The sequence below is a fragment of the Alnus glutinosa genome, chromosome 12 (assembly GCF_958979055.1).
Source record: "Alnus glutinosa chromosome 12, dhAlnGlut1.1, whole genome shotgun sequence".
NCBI classification, from domain to species: Eukaryota; Viridiplantae; Streptophyta; class Magnoliopsida; order Fagales; family Betulaceae; genus Alnus; species Alnus glutinosa.
In genome coordinates, this window is record NC_084897.1 from 13,019,628 (window position 1) to 13,035,674 (window position 16,047).

A 16,047-nucleotide genomic window follows, 5' to 3' on the forward strand; every position below is an offset into this window, starting at 1 on the left:
GAAACCTAAGAGAAGACGCTCTTCTCTCGGGTCTTCTCCTCTTTTTTAATGCAACACAGGATAGCGGCCTCTTTTTGCCGTCTCCGCAGCTTTCCAGAATTTGTATTGAACGCGTGGTGCCGCATAGACTAAAATTGTCAGAACTGTCGATGCCAATTTGTGTGAAGGTACGGGAGGATTTTTGTTTTTGTTCTTCTTCTTTCCAAGAGAAGTTAGGGCCTTCTTTTTCATGCAGAAGTTAGCTGCGTTGAGTCCTCTGCACTACCACTCGCGTTGCCTTCTCTACCACGCAGAAGCACAAACGGAGTTCCTTCTCCGATCAGTCGAGCCAGATACATGCATCTCATCGATCAAGCAATGCAGGACCCTCCAATCTTTGAAATCTGTCCACGCCTCAATGCTCAGATCACATCTTCACCTAAACCTCTTCTTCTCCACCAACCTCATTGCTCAATACGCCTCTCTAGGCTCCATGTCTCATGCCTATTCCCTCTTCTCTACCTCCCAATCCTCAGATGGCTTCCTCTGGAATGTAATAATCCGAGGCTTCGTCGACAATGGCCTATATTACCGTTCCATGCTTCTATACAGAAAAATGCGAGGGCTGGGCATTCAACCTGACAATTTTACATTCCCTTTTGTTCTCAAGGCATGTGGATTTCTTCGGAATCTTGAAGTCGGAGTTATAGTTCATGGTAATGTGATAGAACTTGGGTATGAATCAGATGTCGTTGTTGGTAATTCACTCATTGCCATGTACGGTAAATGTGAGCGTCTTGATATTTCTCGGCTAATGTTTGATAAAATGCCTGATAGAAGTATTGTCTCTTGGAGTTCGATGATTGGTGCATGTGCACACAATGCGCATTACGAGGAAGGACTGTCGTTGTTCACACGGATGTTGGAAGAGGGAATCAGACCAAACAGGATTGTTATCTTAAATGTGATGGCATGTGTATTCAGAGAAAACGAGGCTGATGATGTTTGTAGAGTTGTGATAGATAGCGGATTTGATTTGGATCAGTCAGTCCGAAGTGCAGCAATGGGGATGTACGCACGATGTGGGAAAATCGACATTGCTCGAGGATTCTTTGATGAAATCCTTGAGAAGGATCTGGTGTCTTGGGCATCCATGATTGAAGCATACACGCAAGCTGATTTGCCTCTCACAGCCTTAGAGCTCTTTAAACAGATGTTATCACAAAGAATTTCTCTTGATTCTGTCATCCTTTTGAGTGTGATTCATGCTTGTTCAAATTTAGCGTCTTTCCAGCAAGCACGTTTCATTCACGGGTTTCTTATTCGGATCTTTATCAAAAATCAAATAGCACTTGAAACTGCTCTGATCGACCTCTATGTGAAATGTGGAAGTTTGGTATATGCTAGAAAAATTTTTGATAGGATGCAGGAAAGAAATATAATCTCGTGGAGCACCTTAATTTCAGGATATGGAATACATGGCCATGGCAAAGAAGCCCTCAATTTATTTGATCAGATGAAGGCCTCAATAAAGCCTGACCATATTGCATTTTTAGCTGTGTTGTCAGCCTGCAGTCATGGCGGTTTGATTGTGGAAGGATGGGAGTGCTTCAATTCCATGAGTAGAGATTTTAAAGTTACACCAAGACCTGAGCATTATGCATGCATGGTTGACCTCTTGGGTCGAGCTGGGCGACTAAGTGAAGCCCTTGACTTTATTGAGAGAATGCCTGCAAGGCCAGATGCTGGTGTCTGGGGAGCACTGCTTGGAGCATGTAGAATACATTTAAATGTAGAACTAGCTGAAGTTGCTGCAAAATCTTTATTTGAGCTAGATGCAGAGAACCCTGGATGGTACGTTCTCTTATCCAATATTTATGCATCCTCTGGCAAAAGAAACAAGGCCCATAGGATTAGAGCTCTGATGAAACAAAGAGGGGTGAGGAAAATTGCAGGCCACACAATTATAGAGATTAAGAACAAGGTTTATACATTTGTGGCTGGGGATCAGTCACACCCACAAACTAATTTGATCTATTCAGAGTTGGAGAAAGTGATAAATAGGATTCGACAAGAAGGGTACACCCCTGATCTGAACTTTGTATTGCACGATGTTGAGGAAGAGACGAAGGAGAAGATGTTGTGCGTGCATAGTGAGAAGCTGGCGATTGTGTTTGGGCTATTGAATACAGGACCCGATAGTGTCATTAGAATTAGGAAGAATCTTAGAGTTTGTGGGGACTGTCATACGGCTACCAAGTTTATCTCTAAGGTTACAGGGAGGGAAATCATAGTGAGAGATGCTCACAGATTCCACCATTTTAATGAAGGCGCATGCTCTTGTGGGGATTATTGGTGATAATTGTTATGGGCTGATTTCTAGTATTGTATTTCTTCTGTAGTTAAGAAGGGAATGCTGTTGACTAAGATTAGATGGGGATTCGAACAAGCATGACCAATAAATATGTCAGGTAGTCTGGAGAAACCTCTCATGCCTCCTAGGATGCTGGCTGGTCAGATTCACCATGTTTAAGATGCGATGAGATACATTCAACATGACCAACTTATTAAGAGATTTTGTCTGTGGCAAACTAGAAGAAATCTGTTGCATCACTTGCATGTATTTGCCTCAGAAGTTGCAAAATATGGAATATTTAGGATCCAAAAACTTTTATATCCTCGCATGCCATCTTGTGGGGACAATACCTTCTTTCGAGAGCTTTTGCGAGATTGGTGAAGCTGAGTCAAAGAGTGTTGAGTTTTCTGCTGTATATGTTCAACTTGGTTCAGTTAGTCTGTAGGTTTACGCTAATTGTTCATCTTTACCTGAAATTCATGAAGATTTTCGTGGTCAGATTGAACGATCCCCTTGAGAATTGAGCTCCATAAAACTCAGAAGTATGTGCTTCCAACATCTGAAAGCCTGATACTAACAGCAAAACCCGCAAAATAACATCAATGGAGAGAGTAGGATATTGGATTCCTGAATATGATCATTTTATGCTCCCTGATTTGAATAAGACTTCATTGGAGAATTCTAATAAACTTTTCCCACTTCAATTGTGGTGAGAAGGTCCTGCATAGAAGACAAAATTGAGGATCTGGTGGTCCTAATGGAGTCATCCAGTTTGTGAGTTAAAGGTCAGCAATACAGATGCAAAATCCGATAGCATTATAATATTCTCCTATAAGGTGAATGGAAGGTAAGAATATAGGGAGCAAGTCCTAAGTGAATGAGATCACTGTGTTTCTAATGGTTCCTGATCAGCATCAGTCCCAGAGGTTGAATATCACTTTTAAGAAGACCCCAGCTCTGAAAAAGTTCTGTTTGGTGCTGGAAATAATAAATGTCTCCCAGGGAAGTCAACTCTCTCGACTGATAAAAAATTAGTGCACAAGCATATGTTTCGCAGATACACCATACAGAGGATGCAATTTCATGCAAAATTGAAAGGTGAATATCTAGAATTTTCTAGAGTGGTCTGTGATAAAATTTGGGGACTGACTTCTAATTAGAAGCGGCAACAGGGCCCTTCCCATCTACTCTTCACATCTCTTTGGCATTCCGGCTGCACTGGGACTGAGTTATAATGTTATATCAGAGTTCTTTGTTGGTCATAATGGGATAATGCATAGTTGACCTTAGTTGAATTAAAGACCTTTGTGACTAGAAAGCTCAGTTTTAGAACATTATCTTATATACGTTTCTCATGTAGTACAAGTTTTTTATTTTTATTTCTTGGCTGCTGTAGTCTCCCTGTCATATTCTTTTTGGAATATCATTTGTGAATTTCATAATTGTTCCTTCTTTTTGAGTAAGAAGGGCAGTGTAGCACTGTTTACTATGTTGTAAAAGCAAGGTATAGTCTCTTAGTGAAAAAAAAAGAGAGAATTGAAACAAGTTACATACAATATTACTTAGTGCCTGAGTCATCTATTCTGGATTCAGACTTGCTATTTAGTATTCTTCCATTTTTCTCTCATCCTTCATTTTAAAAATTAGTCATTGGATATGTAGGACCAACACCTAAGATTCAATGGATGATTTTGATGGGGAAAGATGAGAGAAGGATGAAAGAATACTAAATAACATTTTCCTTCTGGATTTGCTCATAATCTTCAAGACCTATCTTCATGCCAATATAATCCAAGATATTTTAAATTCTTCTCAAAGAAAAGGGAAAGTGATCCCACTTGTTTAAATCATTGTTTGAAATAAAGATTATCTTGTGAAAATTTCTGAATATTCTATTCTAATTTGATTTTCTTTGAAGTTTTTAAAGTAAAAGTATCAAAATATGATATTTGGTCTTTAAACTATGATCAAATCCCATTTTTATCCTTACAATATTGATTACTTTAATTAAAAAGGTAAAAACTGCTCTATGCTTTCTCGTAAAAAAACGTGCGCGCACACTCATAATGCTAATATGGCATGTTGGATCACATGTTGATCTCACAAAATCATAATATATAAAGATTCGGAGATATGTTTCTCTCTCTCTCTCTCTCTTCCCGAAATCAGCTGGCTGGCTGTTTCTCTCTCCTCGGCCGTTCCTCTCTCCCACTGGCATTCTCTCTCTCTCTCTCTCTCTCTCTCTCTAGCCAAGCGACCTATTTCGCTGGCGCCGTTTCCACCGGCCGACCGTCACCTGCGCTGTCCTAGATCTAGTTCGCCTCTCTCCTTCTCTCTCTCTCTCTCTCTCTCTCTCTCTCTCCCCAGCCAAGCAACCTATTTCGCTAGTGCCGTTTCCACCGGCCGACCGTCACCTACGCCGTCCCAGATCTAGTTCACCTCTCTCTCTCTCTCTCTCTCTCTCCAGCTGGCTCCAAGATCTGGTTGTAGCCGTTCTTCACCGGCGTCCTTTTGAGCAAATTATTTCAGAAAACTAGACCCAATTAAGAGCAAAGTTAGGTTTTTCTAAATTTTTATTTTTATTTTTTTATTTTTTTAACATAAGTTTACGATTATTTCTTGTTTACATTTTTCGTTGTTTTGGGTTCTGGTTGTACACGTTCTTCATGGGCGTCCTTTTGAGTAGATTATTTCTTCAACCAGATCCGATTCAGACCAGGTTAAGTTTTTATGATTTCTTTTCTTATTTATTTTTTTTTTGGGAAAAAATGTAATTATGATTGTAAATGTTGGGGATAAAATTAACCTCAAAGACATGTGGATTCTGAAACATCTCGGAGTTACGTCTCGGACATTCGTTACGACCCAGCAAAGGAAGATCGTCTAGGTATAATGACATCTCGGTCTTATCAAACCTGATGACAGTATGAAATATCCCGAGATCTCCTAGTCTGATCGGAGCGAACATATCTCGGATACTTGTGCCTCGGAGTAATAACGCCTCGGGGTAATATCAAGCCGGTATGATGGCCCCTCGGGGTAATATCAAGCCGGTATGACAACACCTCGGAGTAATAAACGTCTCGGTGTAACAACATCTCGGACCTTCTACAACCCTGTTATGGTGCGGCAATATTCCGAGATCTCCAAGTCTGAGCGAATACATCTCGGATATTATCACCTCGGAGGTTGGCTGAAGTATGCCGCAGTTGTCTTAGAATGCGATAAAGATAGTATCCCAGAAGATCAGGGATAAGTCTCTCAGATATTATCACCTCGGAGGTTGGCTGAAGTATGCCGCAGTTGTCTTAGAATGCGATAAAGATAGTATCCCAGAAGATCAGGGACAAGTCTCAATTCCATAATTAATGGGATAAGGTAGTTATTGACACGGAATTAAGATTAAAGAAGTATGAACGCAATCAACTTCAGACTCTGCAATTTCATTCGAATTCCCTGAAGATAAGGTTGAAGTTCAACCAAGCTAGGACTCAAACTCCTAATCCAACTAGGCGTCAAGAATTCTGGTAAGACCGCAAATCCGGCCTATAAATAAGACAGTCACACCAGGTATGAAAACACGAATTCTCTGAGCTCTTGAGATTAAAAACACTCTTCAGAAAATTGATTTGAACTGACTTAGGCATCGGAGTGGGCGTAGTCGGCACCCCCGACTAGTTGTTTGTTCTTTTGCAGAATTGAGGTTGTAGATCAGAACCCAGCAGCGAATCACTAGGCGACACGTCACCATACCGGAAACTGTATCAACAGTAAATTTTTGGGAAAGAATTCATAGTTATCATTACCAAATAATTATTCTATATATATAAGATCTGTATAAAATCTGCAAAGTTGGTTGTTAATATAACATTCAAGTACTCTTGCCCATGTCCCTCTCACTCACATAACTATTTGGATTAATTTGCTGATATATAGAAAGTTAAGTCTAGTTTAATTGGACGTGATTGCAATGGTCTTTTTATTGGACTTCTCTTTTTCAATGAACTATCCAAGTCAGGCTCATGAAAATGAAGTTTAATTTATCATGTTAGGAGAAAATGATAACATTTTCCTTCAAATTGGGGGGAAAATGGTAACATTCTATTCCAAAAACTGTAACTTTGCAATGGAAAGTTGTTGGGGATAAATTCGACTCAACCCGATCCAAGGAGGAGATAGGTATTTAGCAACTACTCTAGAGAAATCAGGTATCAGCTATCTCAGTAATTTCGGATTAGGACTCTACTCCAAGTTGAATTGAAGTAAGTAGTCATAATCCGATCAGTACGTGATCTTATTCCCAAGAGAATTGGGATATGACTCTAATTAGTCCAAGTATAGTTTGATCAGTAGTCCTATTCCTGGTGGAATTAGGATGGGACTCATGGTCTAATCAGATCAGAAGTCAAATAAGAGATCAAATAAGAAGAATGATTAGATTAGAAGTCTAATAAAGGATCAAAGTCCAATTAGAACTTTGACAGCAGTTCTAGATCAACAAGGAGCAGGAATCCTAATTCAGGTTTGACTCCACCTCTTTGCCTATAAATAGGTCCATACCCCAGGTATAAACTAAGACTCAATTTTTTTTATACATTGAGTAGATTTTTCTCACAGAAGCTAATTTAGGCATCGGAAAGGACCCCCGGAAGGATCCCTTAGTTTTTATTGTTTTGCAGAATTATTGAGAAGTGTGAAGAACATCATAAGAACGTACAGATTCACACCATACTTGAAACTATACCAACAGTTTGGCGCTGTCTATGGGAATCGATTATTTGTTCCTCATAAAAGAAAAAGAAGATCTAGCATGGTGATGACCACACGTTCCGGAAGTCAGACCAATCGACAGCCCAGAGCCCCACTGGAACCGGTTATTCAGAATAATCCACAGCCCCCACCGCCCGGTGGAGACCAGGATCACATAGCAACGTTAGAAGCTCAGATTGAAGCCTTGAATTTCGAATTGTTGCGCAGGAGACCGGGAACCACAAAAGATACCAGGTAATCCTCCTTATAGGAGTGCAGGCAAGTATTGTGATTTTCATAAACAAGCAGGTCATTACACCATGGGGTGCGTAACCCTAAGGTTGTTAACAGAAGAATTCATAAAGAATGGCAAGCTGGTTCGGTTTTTGGGAGAGCAACGGAACTAGTCAGGAAATAACAAGCCCCGAAATCATTGGGACTATCAACCCCGAGATCAACAGCCACGGGATTATTATCCCCGAGACCGTCCTCAGCCAAACGAAAGGGATAAAAAGAATGATGCCCGAGATGACATAGAAAGAAGAGAGGATCGAGGAAGCAAAAGCCCACGGTGTAGAGAGCCGAGGCAACAGCAGAATCTGCTCGTGATCATGTAGAAAGGACTCTCGGGAATTTCAGGCTAGACCTTTATTTTTAGCATTTATGTTTGCAAAGAACTAGACTTTTATTTTTAACTCAGACTAGTTATAATTAATACAGAAAATTCCCCAGATTTGGGAATAAGTATTTTCAGAATAAAAGAATAGAACACTGACTTAAGCATCGGAGTGTTCCCAGTCTGGGACCGGGAGTCCGTTGATGTCTCTTCTTTTGTAGGTAAAGCCTCTCAGATCAGTCTTAGACGAGAGCAAGAAGAAAGCCTCCCAGATCAGTCCTAGCCGAGAGTAAGAAGAAAGCCTCTCGGATCAGTCCTAACTGAGAGTAAGAAGAAAACCTCTCAGATCAGTCCTAGCCGAGAGCAAGAAGAAAACTCTCAGATCAGTCCTAGCCGAGAGTAAGAAGAAAACCTCTTAGAATAGTCCTAACTTAGAGAAAGAAGAAGCCTCTCGGATCAGTCCTAGCCGAGAGCAAAAAGAAAACCTCTCAGATCAGTCCTAGCCAAGAGAAAGAAGAAACCTCTCGGATCAATCCTAGCCAAGAGCAAGAAGAAAACTCTCGGATCAGTCCTAGCCGAGAGCAAGAAGAAAACTCTTGGATCAGTCCTAGCCGAGAGTAAAAAGAAAAACTATCGGATCGGTCCTTGCCGAGAGTAACAAGAAAGCATCTTGGATCAATCCTTACCAAGAGAAATAAATAAAGAGAGCCAAGGAGTCGGATTTAACCCTCAGGTTTTGCAGTTTTCAAGAGTTAGCCATTCCATGAGACTGGGAGAAAACCCGAAGGAAAAACAAGAAGGTAATGGAGGGTAAGATTTAACCCTCAGGTTTTGCAGGTTAGCAGGTTTTTAGAAGGAGACAAAGCTCATGTTTCCTCAGACATAGATTTCCCATTATTCAAGCAAGCTTCGGATAAGGGAATTGGGGGTAACTGTTAGGGATAAATTCCACTCAACCTGATCCAAGGAGGAGATAGACATTTAGCAACTATTCCAAAGAAATCAGGTATCAGTTATCTCAGTAAATTCGGATTAGGACTCTACTCCAAGTTGAATTGAAGTAAGTAGTCATAATCCGATCAGTTCGTGATCCTATCCCCAAGAGAATTGGGATATGACTCTAATTAGTCCAAGTATAGTTTGATCAGTAGTCTTATTTCTGGTGGAATTGGGATAGGACTCATGGTCCAATTAGATCAGAAGTCAAATAAGAGATCAGATAAGAAGAATGATTAGATCAGAAGTCTAATAAAGGATCAAAATCCAATTAGAACTCTGGCAGCAGTTCTAGATCAACAAGGAGCAGGAATCCTAATTCAAGTTTGACTCCACCTCTTTGCCTATAAATAGACTCATACCCTAGGTATAAACTAAGACTCAATTTTTTTTTTATGCATTTAGCATATTTTTCTCACATAAGCTAATTTAGGCATCGGAGAGGATCCCCGGAAGGGTCCCTTAGTTTTTATTGTTTTGCAGAATTATTGAGAAGCGTGAAGAATATCAGAGGAATGTGCAAATTCACACCATATCGGAAACTGTATCAACAAAAGTAATTATATAATTCTTTTAATATATGTAAAATAAAATAATAAATGAAAAATTTGTGAGTTCACAAGTGTACACCCAGATTCCTTGAGTTTTTAGTTTTTTTTTTCTTTTTTTTTGAAACATTATTGAGCATGAAAAAAACGTTTTCATCACTAAACATTTGTATGAGACCTCGTTGCACGTATCAGGAATGCTCTTCCACATAACTAGAATCAGGAATCATGTTTGTGTTTTCTTTCTTCATTCTCTATTTTTTTATTTTTTATTTGTTTAAAAAAACTTTTATAATAAGACCCACCACATATAAGTTTGTTTGGACATTAATTTTCAACTACTTAAAACATTTTTAACCAAAAAAGAAAAATTAATATTGTTTATATAGAAGTTAAATGGATAAGAAATCTGTTCTTCTACATAACCCAACATGATTAAGGGAATATGATTATCTTTTGGATGGTCATGTAATTTCTTTGACGCATTTGTGGATATTGTTTGGATACTTTCTGATGCAAATGGCTTCTTTGATGCATTTGTGGAAGTTCATTGTGTGGTAAAACAATGGCTTGGCTTTGTGAATGCTAAGAATCTCATATCTTGTTTACAATGTGGCCTTTCGGAATGTGTTGTGCAAATATCTACCTCAATAAATAGGCAAATACTTGTACGTTTTACTAGCAAGTGCACAAGATCAAAATAATAGTATAGCAGAAAAATACGAGATCATTCCCACGAGGATTGGTATAAATTACACTTAAAAGATTCCTTAAATAATTAAGACGAGTGAAAAGAAATAAAGATAATAAAAGAAAAGAGACAAAAATATTGCGAAAATATAATAGAAGATAAGGTAGGGCTTCAATATCCACCGCTAATCATACTCAAATAAGATTCACAATGACAATGCTACCATCATAACTTAATACTTAATGCTTACCAGCCACAAGGGAATGGTATCTTCTCCTAAAACTATTAATTTCTCTAAGTAATGAGTTAGGCATGGTATCTACTCAAACTCTTTTCTTCCTTGAAGGATTTAGCATGGTATCTACTAAGTTGTTCTTCAAGAAAGCATAAATCTATGGAAATCGGTAAACACACTCAAATTGAAACATGGTATCTATTCAGTTGTCTTTATGTTGATTAATCCAAGGACCTGTGATGGGGTTCTTTTGTTACTTTATTATGCCAGGACTCGGTCATCCAAATTGACATAAATAACAAATCTATACCACATGCATATATGATGATCAAGCATAAACATGAGAGGAATTCAACAAAATAGGAAATAATTAAGTTAAGCATCAATATATGAATTGTAGCAAAGGCGCCAATTGAAAACCTTAACGATACATAATTAGGGCTTCAATCGAGCCCTAACTAAAGTATTAGTTACAACTAATATAAACTAAAATTATATACATACAGAAAATAAATAAAGGAAAAAAGAAAATAAAAATTAGAAAGAACCTCCTTCTTGATGTAGCCTTTGATTCTTCCTCAAAGCTTGTGTGTATTTTTGTTCAAAGGTTAAAGGCTTATTTATAGGGATTAGAGAAGCTCTACTCTAGAAATCCTAGAAAAATTATAAATAGGTCTTCTAGTCCAAATAGAATAATTACAAGTTTTTTCCTTTTCTGAAATTTCCATCCAAGTAGGAAAAGGATTCCAAAATTCGTACAAATTTGCGGTTCTTTATTGCGAGGCGATTTTGGTATGGTAAACGTCCGAATTAAGAAAAACCTATTTATGATATATTTGTTTAATTTGTTATTATCTTTCTAACGCCACCAATTTTGTCATAATCTGATACTTGAGTCGAAATTTATGATTAAATTATGAGATGTGCTCATTCTGGATTCTTTCCAAAAATAACGAATTTTTGTCGACTTTTCTTTCCTTAAATTCAAAATTGATTTGGAGTTGAATCTTTCCAAAAGTGAGTTTGCCGACTTTGTTATGATCTTGGAATTTGATGGATTTTCTTCCAAAACCTGTAAAATACAAGAAAACACAAAAACAACACAAAACATCAAATTATAACAAAACTAAGAGCTTAACATATGTAAATTAAGGGGCTTGAATGTGTAACATTCAACACTTATCACACCCCCAAACTTATATATTGCTAGTCCCTTAGCAATGCAAAATTGAAAAATAAAAGGAAAACTAAAACAATAACTACTCTACCTCCTCTGTCGCAGGAAACACTATTGCATTTAGCGTATGGAATAAGCCTTTTAAACCCCTAGAACTCCCTAGTGGATGAGTGAAGTCTCGTGAGAGTTTGCCATGAATGATACTCACAAACATTATGCAAAAATTCATGTTTATTCCAAAGAGTTAAGTGTCACCAAAATTCCGATTCTCATTCATTAGTAAGCTTAAAAAGATAAACTCCATCTTTAGTATAAATAGAGTTCCAAAGTCTAACCACTTAAAAACGACAAGCTGAAGCATCACAAGTTCAATTCAATGTAAGGTGAACTAACACATAATCATGAGGCTTCAAATTAATTCCAATGTGCAATGACTAAATATCTCAAAATTCACTGGGATCCACATCAAATTGAATAACCAAGGCATAATAGCAAGAGCTTTATTCTCTTCTTTTTTCTTTTTTTTTGGTTAGGTTGTGCAATGTTTAGTTCTCTTAAGCTTTCTAATTGACCCATGTAATGAGTTTTAGGCTATTGCTCCCAAACCAGATGGCTTTAGGGCACTAGGTGTCGAAATACCCCTAAGAGCTTACTAACTTGAGTCAAAAAGGCTACAAAACTAAACTAGTCATGACTTTAACTGAAAATCGAAATTGACTTCTAAAAATAAAGTGTGTGCAACAAGTGTCAACAAAAATTAAGCACAGTGGAAAGTAAAAGACACACAAATTTTTGTTGACGAAGTGGAAACTCAATCAAGAGAAAAACCACTCCGGGGCAGCCAAACCCAGGAATTCCACTATTCAGAAGACGAAGCTAGATTCAAGATAGTAACACTCACATGTACCGATGCAGTGGTCGTACCTTGCTCTCTGACGTGTAACCCAACACGAACGCTTCCCAACCAGGTCTCCTACCTGAAGGGGTCTTCAATGGAATTTCTTACCTTAGAGCCGACCTTTAAGATAGACTTCAGTTGTAGCGCAGCACACTTGAAACAGTTTCAGAGGGATCTTGAACTTCTCTGAGCTCTTGTGGAATTCAATACCGAATTCTTCCAGTTCTCAATGCCCAGGGGCCTCTATTTATAGGCTGAGGTGCAGAATGGGTGACTGCTATAATATGTACGGACGCCGTCCGGACGGTGAACTTGGGCCGTCCGAACGGACAACTGTGCGACAGGATTTTTCAAAAATTCCGCTGAAAATCTTTCCTATTTAAGAGCCGCGTCCGGACGGTGAGACATTGACATCCGGATGATAGCACGTCCGTTGCAAGTAATTTCCATATAAGGCTTAGCGCGTCTGGACCAAGGGGGATGAACGTCCGGACGGCAATTCTTCATCACACAATTTCCATATCTGCTATGCGTGTGTTTGGACCAAGAGAGGCAGATGTCCGGACGGTTGAAGTCGAATCAGCAATTTCCTTAACTGATGAGCGCGCGTCCGGACCAATGCTGACTAACGTCCGGACGGTGACATTTGAATTGCGATTTTTGCCTTATTTATGATAAAGTCCGGACGGGAAACCACATCGTCCGGACGGTTGAAATTGATCTTCCCATATACTGAACTTGGAAAGAATCTGAAGCTAATCAATCACTGATGGACGTCCGGACGGGCTACTAAGAGGTCCAGACGGATGCAAGCTAGAACATAAGCTTTTCGATACAGTGTAGGCTCTGGATGGAAAAGATACGTCGTCCGAACGGATGATGCTGGTTTGTCTGGTGTCCGGTCGGGATGAACACGTCGTCCGGACGGATGGAACAGTGGACAGATGGGCGTCCGAACGGGATGACACGTCATCCGGATGGCTGACAGGGAATCTGAAATCTTTTATCTTTTTCGCAGTGCAGAGTCTTCTGAAAATGCTCTGACAAGTGAAATCCATTTTTACAGCATCTTTACACATAAGTGATTTTGTCCAAACACAGAATGAGGCCAAAATATTAATAAACTCCCCCTTTGGCCATTCTGGGATAAAAATCACTTGACCGGTTTAGAAATACAATCCCGGTCCAAAAATTAAAATTACTCCCCCTTTTTGTCACAAAGGGACAAAGGGTTAAACAAAGTAATAAAAACAAACTGTCATAAAAATTACTCCCCCTAACGGTCTCAGAAGGACCCCGGAAACAGAGTAATATAAGTCAACCAGTTTTACAAACAAAAAGGAAGGAAAACATCAAGCTGAATGGAAAGAAGAAAAAGCAGCATGGATAGGTCCTTCACAAGTATAAGAGCACGCGCATGTATCCCTGTCTTGAGAAATTAGACACAAAGCATATCAAAATTATTCAAACATACAGTTGATAGACAAAAATAAGATAGGCACAGATTCCCTTGCAACTCGAGTACGGAAAGTAGCACTATTTTCTCATGCAATGTGTGGGTGTGTGAAGACCTTTACCCATAAGGTATGACTTTCAATATTTTGACCAATAGCAACCAGATTTTCTTAGACAGGAGAGAAAATAAATGGAAGATAAGCCAAAAGTCAAACCTTACTAGGGCCTAGCCACCCTCATCTGATACACTCCCCCTGCGATGCATCACCTAAGTGATTTACTTGTACCATGGAGGACTACGTAAATGTTTTACTTGCACGTAAAGGGCAAGGCATAAAGCAAATGTAGCACATAAGCAGTGAATATATACTGTAAAGCATAGATTTCATATGATGAACTGCTTGTTTCTTATGGTGCTGCAAACTATAGGGAATGCCAGAGTTTATAGGTGCTAGGTTCAACTAGCATGTGGTCAATTTGGTCATCGTATCAAAAACTTCTTCTCTTATCCAGAATTTCTAGAAACAAAAAGGTCAGAGAAGGAAAGATGTACCTTATAGGAGAGTCATAGATAGTGCACATTTTTCATCGCATGAGGAAAAGAAGCTATCAATCAAAGCAAGTGAGCAGGAAACCTTTGCATATGTCAGATTTGTGTTCTCAACCATATGTAAGAAAAATTCATCCATGCATAGTGAACTAATAAACCAAGTAAAATGCATGAGAGAGTTGACATACCTTAAAAGGGACCAACCTGCTACAATATTTTTTTATTTTTTATTTTTTATTTATAACAACATCATGCGGGCAAGAAGCTTATCCCAGCATGGAACATCATGTCTAGGACATGGCACACACACCAATGGCTTTTCGAAGGGACTCAAACCTGCTACCATCTAGAGGTTTGGTAAGAATATCAGCCAATTGGTTTTCAGTGGGGATGAATGAGAGTGAGACTACCTCGGATTCCACAAGATCACGTAAGAAGTGATGTCTGATGTCGATGTGCTTGGTCCGTGAATGCTGAACGGGATTCTTGGAAATATTGATGGCACTAGTATTATCACAGTTGATAATCATAGTATCTTGAGAGAATCCGTAGTCCCCCAGCAATGTCTTTATCCACAGTAATTGGGTACAGCAGCTACCCGCAGTAATATACTCAGCCTCAGCAGTGGAGAGAGATATGGAGGCTTGTTTCTTGCTCATCCATGCAACAAGATTGTTCCCCACATAGAAACATCCTCCAGAGGTGCTCTTTCGATCATCAGCATTTCCAGCCCAATCTGCATCAGAGTATCCTGCAACAACAAGGTTTGTTTCTCTAGAATACCAAATGCCATAAGAAAGGGTATCATTGACATACCTGATGATACGCTTTACTGCAATGAGGTGAGATTCCTTAGGATTGGCCTGAAAACGAGCACATACTCCCACACTGAAAGCAATGTCTGGTCGGCTGGCTGTAAGATACATGAGGCTCCCTATCACACTCCTGTAAAAGGATGGATCAACAGATTTGCATGCAAGGTCACTACTAATCTTGACACTGGTACTCATGGGAGTACGGGCAAGAACTTTTTCCATCCAAACCAAACCGCTTGACAAGATCTTTAGCATATTTTGACTGAGAGATGAAAATACCTTCAGTAGTTTGCTTGACTTGAAGGCCAAGAAAGTAGTTCAGCTCTCCAATCATGCTCATCTCAAATTCCTGCTTCATTTCTTCAGAGAACTCATGGGCGAGAGAATCTAAGGTAGCTCCAAAAATGATGTCATCAACATAGATTTGAGCAATAAGTTTGTGAGTACCTTGATTTCTGATAAATAGAGTTCGATCAGCTTGTCCCCGATTAAATCCCTTAGTCAAGAGATAAGTAGTTAGACGCTCATACCATGCTCGAGGAGCCTGCTTGAGCCCATATAGAGCCTTTTTCAGCTTGTACACATGATCGGGATGATGAGGATCTTGAAAGCCCTTTGGCTGCTCTACATAGACTTCTTCTTGAAGAACACCGTTTAGAAATGCACTTTTAACGTCCATCTGATATAACTTGAAACCCAGATGACAAGCAATAGAGAGGAGAATTCTGATGGATTCTAACCTGGCAACCAGGGCAAAAGTTTCATCAAAGTCAACTCCCTCTATCTGAGTATATCCTTGTGCAACAAGACGGGCTTTATTTCGAACCATAGTGCCATGCTCATCTGTTTTATTATTGAAGATCCACTTGGTACCAATAATATTCTGTTATGCAGGATGAGGAACCAAGGTCCAGACATCATTTCTGGTGAATTGATGGAGCTCATCATGCATTGCAGATACCCATCCTTCATCCTGTAGGGC

The 16,047-nt window shown here is 39.2% G+C and overlaps 1 protein-coding gene across 1 annotated transcript in view; it reads left to right on the forward strand.

Moving 5' to 3' along the window:
- Positions 1 to 3,777, forward strand: part of LOC133852305 (pentatricopeptide repeat-containing protein At1g11290, chloroplastic-like) — a 3,861-nt gene extending 84 nt beyond the window's left edge. Inside the window, exons 1-2 of the mRNA XM_062289038.1 lie at positions 1 to 167; positions 236 to 3,777. The exon at positions 1 to 167 is cut by the window's left edge and continues 84 nt beyond it. Coding sequence (XP_062145022.1) covers positions 150 to 167; positions 236 to 2,338 — 2,121 coding nt within the window. The 5' untranslated portion in view covers positions 1 to 149 and the 3' untranslated portion in view covers positions 2,339 to 3,777. The remainder of the gene's footprint in view (positions 168 to 235) is intronic.
- Positions 3,778 to 16,047: the final 12,270 nt, after the last annotated feature.